Source organism: Acomys minous (genome assembly GCF_964271855.1).
Source record: "Acomys minous genome assembly, chromosome: 5".
NCBI classification, from domain to species: Eukaryota; Metazoa; Chordata; class Mammalia; order Rodentia; family Muridae; genus Acomys; species Acomys minous.
The window spans coordinates 83614900-83625720 of NC_140494.1; the positions used below are offsets into that span (position 1 = coordinate 83614900).

Consider the following 10821-nt stretch of genomic DNA (forward strand, 5'->3'; position numbering starts at 1 on the left):
CACAAACACACACACACACACACAAACCCATGACCACCAGCTGCAAGAGAAATTGAACTGTTTTATTGGCCCAGATCTGGGTGTCCAGCATAAGGGGGGGCATCTGGGAAGCTAAATGAGGGGAGACACGCCCCCCGACTGGCTCCTTGCCTCCCAAATTTCCCCTTCCTCAGCCTTTTCTTTCACAGATTTTCTTGAGGCAGAGGTTTCTACACGTGGGAGAGATGAACCAGCAATTCCCAAGGGGCCTCAGCACGACCACACCATTCCCCCCTTCCCCCTCCCCCACCCGACACACACCCCCCCCTGCCTATCTCTATTGGCAGTTTCAACAGGGATGTGAACATGAGAGGTCAGACAACACCCATGCTGGGATAGGCGGTCACAGACCTGAACCACTGGCACACAGACACATACATAAATACAGTTTGTACCGCATCGGATTTTCTACTCCTCCACAGGATTTAGCAAAGTCCTTCAAGGAAGAGGCCGTAAGAGTACCCAGGAATGTCCTTGACCACCCATGTTATGTTAACTATGTTATTCACGACAGCTTGCCAGACAGGTGGTGGTGGCGCACCCCTGCTCTATCAGCCCTTGGGGAGCGGAGGGAGGTGGATAAGAAGTGTAAAGCCAGCCTTGGCTACATAGTGACTTGGAGGCCATCCTGGGCTACATGAGACCTTGTCACAATTTTTCAAAAAACAAAACAAAACAAAGCAAAACAAAAAAACAAAAACAAAAAAAAAACACCACCAACAAAGACAATTTGCAAGCAGCCACTTCCAGCTCAAGGCTTCCTTGCCTTAGGGAACCTAGTACCTGGGCCAGAAAAAGGTGGGAAGAGCTCAGGGGGAGGGAGGCTGGGTTTGGCCTGGAGTTCCAGGAATGACCAACACTTTCCCTAGCATTTTCTCACCAGAAAGCTCAAAACGTCCTCAACGTATGCCTCACATTCATTTCCTCAGCCCTCAGCTGACTCCTCTGCGCTCTCCAATAGAACAAGTAGCCAATGAGCTCTGAGAAGAGACTGGGCTTCTAGGCCTCCTCCCTACACACACAGCGGTTTCCTTTCCTCGAACATGAAAGGAAAAGGAAGAAGCAGCAGCAGCGTTGATGAAATTGGGGAAGCTGTGGATTTAGGCCTCAGAGAGACACGGAGGAAGCCTTGGGTCCCGTGGGGACAGTGTTTGAACGAGAAGTGGCCTAAGGTTGTTTATGGAAGGTGGCAGTAGCTGGGTGTGGTGGCACACGGCTTTAACAACCCAGCACTCGGGAGGCAGAGACAGGTGGATCTCTGTGAGTTCCAGGCCAGCCTGGTCTACATAGCAAGTTCTAGGCCAGCCAGGGCTGCACTGCAGTTCTAGGCCAGCCAGGGCTATATAGAGAGGCTCTTAAAAGGAGGAAGCAGAGCCAGGCGGTGGTAGTGCACGCCTTTAATTCCAGCACTCGGGAGGCAGAGGCAGGCGGATCGATGTGAGTTCGAGGCCAGCCTGGTCTACAAAGCGAGTCCAGGACAGACAAGGCTACACAGGGAAACCCTGTCTCGAGAAACCAAAAAAAAAAAAAAAAAAAGAAAAGAAAAAAAAAGAAAAAAGGAGGCAGGAAGGGAGCCAAGTGGCTGGCTGGAAGGTAGGACAGGATGTTAACATCCTTTGTACCAAGTAGCAAATGCTCTAGCCCTAAGCTCCAGCCTGCTTTCCCCCTAGACCCTTAATGGTCCCCACAGTCAGGACACTACGATCCGATAACTTAGTGCCTCCATTGGCCACCTGATCTATTCCATCAGGCCTGTGGCGCTGAGGACACCGTGAGGTCACCTGGTCTCTCCCCACAGAGCTGCCTGTGGCTTTGGTTATCTATCAGCTCACCCTAACCCTTCAAACCACTGTGTTGCCCTCCAGAAATGTGGGTGACGTAGGCATATGCATGCCTCTCTCCAGTGAGCTGGAGCTGCGGAGCGGCAGGAGTCGGTGACCAGGGTTCCCACCTCTATGACCTGTCACTCCCTTCCCCCGCCGCCAGCATTGCAGGGGCCTCAGCACCTCCCTCCGAAGGTCCCGGCTACGCCACGTATAGATGACAGGGTTGAGCAGTGAGTTGAGTGTGGCAAAGGCAAAAAAATAATGGGCTTTGTAGAGGACAGGACAGGCCCGGACGGGACAGGCAGAGTCTAAGAGAAGGATGCTAAAAGCCGGCAGCCAGCAGACGATGAAAACACCCAGCACGATGGTGACTGTCTTGAGCAGGGTCAAAGTCTGGGAAGCAGCGACATCGGCATGGCTGGAGCGGACCACAAAGTAGATTCGGACGTACAGCGCCACGATAGCCAGTAAGATAACAGAAAAGATGGTGACCACGCAGAGCACATAGTGCTTGGCATAGAGGGGCAGGACAGTGGAGCAGGCCTCCAGGTGATCCAGACAGTTCCAGCCTAGGATGGGCAAGCCACCCAGAATCAGCGAGATCAGCCACGAGGCCCCAATGAGCATCAACATTCGACAGCTTTTGTCACTGCCGTAAAGCTTGACCTTGGCAAGGGCTACTTGTCTCTCTATGGCGATGGCCAGGAGGCTGAAGACTGAGGCAGAGAGGGTGATGAAGGCTGAACCCTCACGGGCAAACCACTGCAAGGGAGTCAGTGACAGAGTAACAGGCCCTGAGAACAAGGTGTTGGCCATGAAGGCCACACCTGCCAGCAGGTCGGAGGCTGCCAGGTTGCCGAGGAACAAGTACATTGCTGAGTGGAACTTGCTGTTTCTTGCCACTGCGATTAGCACGAGAAGGTTCTCCGCCACTATGGTGCAGCACAGGATGATGATGAAGGCTGAGGCCACTTTGCGGGAGGGGGTCTCCTGCATGTCCAGCGTCTCCTTGGTGTAATTGTAGTGTTCCAGAACCTTCTCAGGCTTGAGGTACTCTGAATATAAGCTGCCCATGGTGGGGCTCAGCGGCCGGCTGGGGCCATGGGGCTGGGAACTGCAGAGAAAAGAAAAGGAAGGAGAAAGGACAACAGATCAGAGCTGTGGCTTTTACAGGGACTCTGAACTTGGACGGCAGAGGTTCAGAGGCTAGCTCTAGCTCTCGGTGTGTGACCCGAGGGAAGCCGCATTAATCCTGTCCTTCCACGTGACAGCTAGAATGCTTAGACAAGTCAGTTCTTTTTTTTTTTTTTTTTCTTTTCTTTTTCCCAAGACAGTGTTTCTCTGTGTAGACTTGGCTGTCCTGGACTCACTTTGTAGACCAGGCTGGCCTCAAACTCACAGTGATCCCCCTGCCTCTGCCTCTGGAGTGCTGGGAATAAAGGCATATGCCACCACTAACCAGCTATACCTAACTTTGTTTGTTTGTTTATTTTATATGGTTTTTTCCAGACAGGGTTTTGTGTGTGTGTGTGTGTGTGTGTGTGTGTGTGTGTGTGTGTGTGTGTGTGTGTACCTGTGACTGTCCTGGAACTCATGGCATTGAACTCAGAGAGATCTGCCTGCCTCTGCCTCTGCCTCCCCCAGCGTTGAGATTACAAATGCCTTTAATCCCTGTACTTGGGAGGCAGAGGCAGGTGGATCGCTGTGAGTTCAAGGCCAGCCTGATCTACAAAGTGAGTCCAGGACAGCCAAGGCTACACAGAGAAACCCTGTCTCGAAAAACCAGAAAAAGAAGAAGAAAAAAGAAAAACCAAAAAGAAAGAAAGAAAGAACAAAAACAAAAAACTAACAAGTCAGGCATAGTGGTGCACTCAGGAGGCAGAGGCAGGAGGACTGCTACACATTCCAGCTAGCCTGAGCTGCATAGCAAGACCCTGTCTCAAGAAGAAGAAGAAGAAGAAGAAGAAGAAGAAGAAGGAGAAGGAGAAGGAGAAGGAGAAGGAGAAGGAGAAGGAGAAGGAGAAGGAGAAGGAGAAGGAAGGAGGAGGAGGAGAAGAAGGAGAAGGAGAAGAAGAAAAGGACAAGATTCTCTGGACTTCTAGAAACCTCACCTGCCTTCCTTCCCATAGAACAAGCCTCAAGTAGGGCTTCAACAGCCTGTCACTTCTCTCCTACACACAGACGCCTCAGGCTTCATGCCGCCTGCTGACCAGGGTCAGCAGGATTCTTATTACCCGCAGCACCAACCCCTGGTTATTACCCCATGCCAGGCTGGGTCTAAGCCTTGAGGTCATGGGCACACCCAAAGATAAGGACTTGAGGAGACACCAGGACGGCCCTAAAGCCCAAGCCTCCCAGAGCTGCACTATCTTGAAGGACAGAGACCTGGGTGGCAAGGCAGAGTTCATTTGTTCACACTCCAACTCTGACACTCAGAGTGAGCTGCTGAGGACTCGGCCTCTTAGCCTCAACATACCCATCTGTACAATGGGTACCAAAGAAGATCCCTCCATTAAGGAATGGGAAAGTCCTTTTCAAGGAAGCAGGAAACCTAGGTGGTGCTATACATCTGTAATCACAGCACCCCAGGGTGTTGTGAACTTGAGCCCAAGAGCTTACGACCAGCCTGGGCGAGAGTGAGAGAAAGCAGACAAAAGACGGATGGAGAGAACAGTGAGTGAAAACACTTGCTGAGCAAGCCTGACACCTTGAGCTGGAGTCCCCAAAGCTACAGAAGAAGGAAAGGACTGAACCCCCCCCCCCAAATTGTCCTCTGACCTCCATGTTGGGTACCAGTGGCATGGGTGTGTCCATACTCAAATCATGCATCCCCCATAATAACAAACATAATAAGCTTTAAGAAGGGAAGGAAGGCTGGGTTTGGTGGCGCACACTTTTAATCCCAGCACTCGGGAAGCAGAGGCAGGCAGATGGCTGTGAGTTCGAGACCAGCCTGGACTACAAAGCGAGTCCAGGACAGCCAAGGCTACACAAAGAAACCCTGTCTCAAAAAGCAAAACAACAACAACAAACAAACAAACAAAAACAAAGGGAAGGAGGGAGGAAAGAATGGAGAACACTGCACAGGGGCTGGAGAAACAGCTTGGTGAGCAAAAGGCTCACCTTCTCAGTATAAGGGCCTAAGTTCGAGCCCCATGTTAAATAAAGCCAATAATGGTAGCCTGTGGGAGTTTAAGATGGGTGGATCCCTCTGGAAGCTCAATGGGGGGAAATTTTTTAAAAAGAAAAGGGCAGATGCAGAGCCTAAAAAGATGTGAGTAGGTGGAATGTTTGCCTTGCAAATACGAGGACCAAGTCCAATCCCAGCACACACAAAAAGCGAAGGGTGAGGGGGGCAGCGATGGTGCACACCCTTAATCCCAGCACTTAGGAGGCAGGGGCAGGTGGAGCTCTGAGTTCGAGGCTAGCCTGGGCTACAGAGTGAGTACCAGGACAGCCAGGGCTACAAAGAGAAACCTTGTCTAACTCCAGCACTGGGTTAAGCGGGGATTATAGGAGGATCCCCAGCCCACTGGTCTTTCAACCTCATCTACCTGGAGAGTTTCAGGTCTCAAAAAAACAAAGCATAACATTATGGGATGGAATTTGAGGAGCAATAGGTGAGCTTGTCCTCTGGCACACACACTCATGTGTGCGCACACACTCACAGGCACCTACAGACACAACACACAGAGAGCATAGGAAACAGACAACAGGCATTAGCTAATGTCCTCAGTGCCCCTTTCCCAACACGCACAAGCTTTGGGCTGCCCCCATCCCCTTCTGGAAAGGGATACTGACTTAGCCAAAAACAAAAAGTCAGAAAAACAGAACTCCAGCAGGCGGTTCTCATCCCCACCGGTTCACACTAATCAAGGACACTGGGTCCCTAGGGGGTGGGCAGGGCGCTGGCACCTCCTCCAGTGCCAGGATGCAATCCAGATGTGTGAAGCCCCTGGAGCAAACATGGCGGAGACCCTGTCACATCCGGTGTGAGGAAGTCTGGGGATGGGAATGGAGAGAATGAGGAGGGTAATCAGTGACCAGGTCTGGGAGGTCCTGGCTGGGAAGACGGGGCAGCTGCTGAAGTCACGTGAGCTGAGAAGGGCCCCCCCGCCCCCCCCCCCAGCAGCCAGTGCACGCGCGGGGCGGGAGGGGAGGGGGGGAGGCGGTGGTTAGAAATTTGTTTCCATGCAAGTCTGAGTCACCCACCCCTCCTTTGCAACAATAAAAAAAACTGAGTTGAGCCCGGGAAGGGATAGGGGAGGGGATCTGTGTGGGCAGAGAGCGTGAGATGCCGAGCAGAGCACACCATGGCCAGCTAGAGCGGAGTAGGGGGCTGGCACAGGGCAGGAGAATGCTGCAGTCCTCAGTTACAGGGAGGGGCCACATGCTAAAAACTCTCCCCAGCCAGGGCTTGGAAAGAGGCCTGACAAGGGCCACGTGTTTCCCAGAAGAGTACAGTTCCAGAAGCTTGGCTGGTAGAGCCGGTTCCTGGTGAGCGCTGAGAATGATGGGGGCTTCCGGGGTCGCCCAGCCATCTCCTTTCCCGGATGCCCCCTCGGTGGGACACTCTGGTCTTTAAGGGGCGTTTACAGAGACAGCTGCTCCCCACCCCCTGGGCGAGGGGACATCCGTCCTACTTTGGGAACAGAGAAGAGCTTGTACGTGTCCTCGGGGACAGTTGCCCCACCCAGATCCTCATACAGAGGCCCCTTGTTTCCCCTGGACAGAGCCCTGGGCGCCCAATGCCCTCAGCTCCTTGCAGCCGGGCACAGGCCAAGCAACCTTTTTTACCAAGCCAGGTCTTCAAGGCTAAGTAGCCTGGAGCCTGATTGGCTCGTTTTCTGTGCATCCTCGGCATCCGATTGGTCCAGCTGGGGGCGCTCTGCGAAGAATCCTACAATCGGTGCCTTTTGCGAGCTGCTGGGACTCTGCTCTTCAGGAGCTGTGTGATTGTCCCTGTGGGGCTGTTTGGACCACTGCCTGACCGCTGGGTCACCCTCCCTCAGACGCCTCCAGGCCACCGTGTTCATCTGGGCCCTCTCTTGGGGTTCATGATAGAGAATCGACCCCCCCACTCCATTGCAAGCCTGGTGGGCAAGAAGCCCAGGGTGTGTCCTTTAGTCCCCCACCCCCACCCCCTAGACTCCCACCTCTTCTCCAGTCTGGCTGGGTAGAAGAGAAAGAATTACGGCCATTTCCTGCAGAAGTAAATGTGACCAGCGCCGCTGCCGGAGCACCCCAGGGACTGACCAGAAAGTCTGTCTCCCGGGGCGGAAGACTGTGTGCGCTACACTCACAGCTTATGCAGATGGTAAGACTCTGCCCAGCACACACACACACACACACACACACACACACACACACACACACACACACACACACACACACACACACTCCTAGAAAGGAAGGGGAGATGGGGTCCAGGCTGCTCTGTCTCCCCAGTCTCATCTTCCCTCCTAGAACCTTGCTAACAAAAGACAGGAGCTTAAGCAGTTTAAGGACTCCTAGAAAGAGGAAGCTAGCCCAAAGGGGTTGGAGCCTTGGAGGAAGAGTCACTTTCCAGGCGGATGGAGGTTGGCCTGGCCTCCTCCCTTTGTCCAGACTCCAAGACCTAGCTAAAGCCCTGGTCTCCTGTCCCCCTCCATGACAGTGGTCCAGACTGCCTCTCAGAGACACAGGAAGTTGTCACTAGAGACTAGACTCTGAACTGAGAATGAACCTGCCCTGTTTGCACCTATAATCTCAGCTACACAGGAAGCTGAGGAAGGAAGATGGGGAGTTCAAGACCAGCCAAGGCTATATATGAGTTGGAGGTCAGGCTGGGTGGCATAGGAGAGCCTGACTCAAGTAGAAACTCAAGGGGAGGGCTGGGAGATAATGAGGTGGTGGCGCACGCCTTTAATCCCAGCACTCAGGAGGCAGAGGCAGATGGATCAGTGTGAGCTCAAGCCCAGCCTGGTCTACAAAGCGAGTAACACACAGAGAAACCCTATCTCAAAAAACCAAAATAAATAAATAAATAAATAAATAAATAAATAAATAAATACACCATGTACTGGTGTTTAACCCCAGGACTTGGGAGACAGGCATGCAGATCTCTGTGAATTTGAGACTAGCCTGATCTACATCATCACTTCAGGGCAGCCAGGGCTACCTAGTGAGGCCCTGTCTGTAAACAAAGACATTTTAAAAGGAGAGCTTGGTGTAGCTTAGGGACACTGCATTGTTTTGAAGCCCTGGATTTCCAGGACTGCAGAAAATACTCAAGGAAGAGGGGCAAGTGGAAGGGTTTGGAGTGAGGGAAAAGAGATAGACCAGGACATGACTGCTGAGCTAGAGATTAGGGGAGAGGAAGGCTGGAGGAAAAGCCTGGTGGCTTAATGGCTCCCGTCCTCTCCCTCCCAGCTCCACCTAAGCCCACTCATCCTTCCCAAGCAGCTAGCCAAGCTCATCCCTGTGCACACGAGCACACACCCGCGCACACACATACACACATCACGCGCACGCGCACACACACACACTCGCACACATACGCACTCACGAGCGCACAGGCACACACACCTTACATCCCCTACCCCGCCCCCACCCCCTGCTGTGTGGTTGCAGCCCCTCCTACACTGCTCTTGCCCACCATGCCTGCAGGGGAAACTGACTGAACTTAGAACTTCATCTTCACTCTCCACCTCCACGTTCTGGCTATGGCTCCCCAGGGCCCCCCGGGGGATACACCCACTAGTCTCCCAAGGACCATTTGAATCACAACCTCAGGGCTTTCAGGACTGCTGCTGTTTCCTCTGGTATATCCTACAGCAACCCCCTCCCCCACCCCTGACACAAATACCTTTTCAGCCAGACAATCTCATCTTTAGGTTTGTTTCCTTTGAATGTCACTTTCTAGGTCTTCAGGAACTGCTTTCTCTTTTTGTTTTGCTTTAGAGACAGGGTCTTACTGTGTATCCCAGGTTAACCAGAAACTCACTATGTAGACCAGGTTGGCCTTGAACCCACAAAGATCTTCCTACCTTGGTCTCCTGAGTGCTGGGTTTAAAGAAATGGGGCATCCTACCCAGCACAGCCCACCCACCCTCAAATTCGATAATCAGAAATGATCTTGTTTTCCTTAGTACTATATGAGGCCACGAGGCCATCTACCAAGTTCACCCACAGCCTCTAGTGCTTGTTGGAAAGGAGGCAGGCACACGAATGAATGAAAGCGCCCGAAGTGGGAGGAATCGCAGGTGAGGCGTGGGAACATCTCAATCCCCTAGCAGCACCCCAACCCAACCACTAGACCAAGCCAGACTCGTCTCCATGGAGACGACAATAAGACCCGCCCGGCCCAGGCAGCACTCTCCCGCTCCTTATCAGGCCGAGGAATGCGCGGTATCCACATTCGCTCCGGCTGGGGCGGCGCCATCTCTCTCCCGAGACCCCAACACACGCGCAGGATGCCCCCACCCTGCACAAGGCAACAGGAGGAGGCGACACCTCTGCACCCCACCAAAGAGCCCCTCACATCCAGATCCCCGGGGCACTGGGGAGAGGGGAAGACCCCAGGGGCAACAACTGCATTCCCTCCCCCCCCCCTCAGTGATGCTCCCACGTCGCGCTACAGGGGACAGTAGCCTCAGAGAGTGTCGCCTAGAGCGTCTAACAAGAATAGAGACGGGGTTAGGGAGGGGAGATGGAAATCCCCGGGTGAGTCAGCCTGTGCCAGAGAAGGGGGCGAGGTCCCAACGCTGTGGAGCCCGCGACAATGCGGACTCCACGCCACTCGTGCCTTCCTTCACTCCTACGCCCCATCCCTTGGCTAGGACGAGAAGAAGACGCGCCTGGACTTTGTAGTTACTGTTCCTTTCCTTCGAAACAAAGCGATGCTCCCGAAAGGGAGGGTGGAGAGGGCCAATTCAGGGAAACTGAGGCAAAAAAAAAAAATAGCCTAACTGGTGGTGGTGAGGCGATGGTCTTCCCCGGGACCCCGCCCATGAACTCCGAGCATCAGCCGCTCGTAAGTAGCACCCTTAGTCCTAGCTCAAGCCGCAGACAGAGAAGGGATGCTGCATCTCTCCCAAACAACCCCATTACCCTAAACCCTGCTTTCTGAGAACCCCCACCCCGTCTTGCAAACTCGCCAACCCAAAGAGCTCAGATTCCGCCTTTCTCTTCAGCGCCAACTTCCTGCCCAGAGGAAGGCGGGGAGCTCGGTCTAGGGGTGCGCCACTGAGTAGGTGGGAAGCTGCCTGGAGCGGTGGAAAGGGGCGCACGGTGGGTGACCGGTCCCCTCGGTGCAACAGAGACTGTAGCAGCGCGTGCAATGCCTGTATGAGCGCTTGACCTCAGGCTGGGCCCCCAAACTGGGATCCCACGGTCTCAGGACGGCGGCCTGCCCCGATCGAAACCTCCCCTTTGCCCCGCACGCTCACCTGGCTAGGCCGGCCGGGGTCCCTGCCCTGGCCTGAGTGGCCTTGGCGTCTGAGCCCGGGGACAGCCAGTGGGTGGTTTTGGAAGCTGCTGGCTAGGCTCCGTCTATGTCCCGGAGTTGGGGACCCAGGACAAGAGAGAGGCGGGCAGAGCCGCCGCCTCCCGCCCCCACTCCCTGCTCGCCCCGCCCTCCTCTCCTCCTCTTTCCGGCGGCGACTTGCAATGAATTCCAGATGTGGCCGGCCAGTCAGACAGGGCGCGCACCGGGGAAGAGCAGGGCCCCTTTGTCCACACTCCCCCCGCTCCCCGCCCTGTCCCTCCCAGCCCGCACCCGTGAGAAGCTCTGTCCTATGATGTCACGGCCTCATGGCGTCACAGCTTTCTTAATCCAGGTGGCCTAGACCTGAAACAACTGTTCCTTTTGGAATACACTCAAGGCTTAGCTCCAGGCTGATGCATGGGACCTGGAAGTGGAGGAGATAGCGCTTACCTACTACGTGAGGCTCAGCAAATCAGGATTAAGCACCTA

The 10821-nt window shown here is 54.1% G+C and overlaps 1 protein-coding gene across 1 annotated transcript; it reads right to left on the reverse strand.

Moving 5' to 3' along the window:
- Positions 1–41: 41 nt before the first annotated feature.
- S1PR2 (sphingosine-1-phosphate receptor 2) lies at positions 42–10470 on the reverse strand. Its single transcript, XM_084781318.1, has 2 exons — positions 10295–10470; positions 42–2979 (listed from the first exon to the last, which is right to left on the reverse strand). Exon 2 carries the CDS (start codon positions 2937–2939, stop codon positions 1881–1883), a length of 1059 nt encoding a protein of 352 aa, XP_084637444.1. The 5' UTR covers positions 2940–2979; positions 10295–10470; the 3' UTR covers positions 42–1880.
- Positions 10471–10821: the final 351 nt, after the last annotated feature.

Coding starts and splice junctions, on each gene's coding strand:
- S1PR2 (XM_084781318.1), bottom strand. CDS start 2,939: ATGGGCAGCTTATATTCAGAGTACCTCAAGCCTGAGAAGGTTCTGGAA.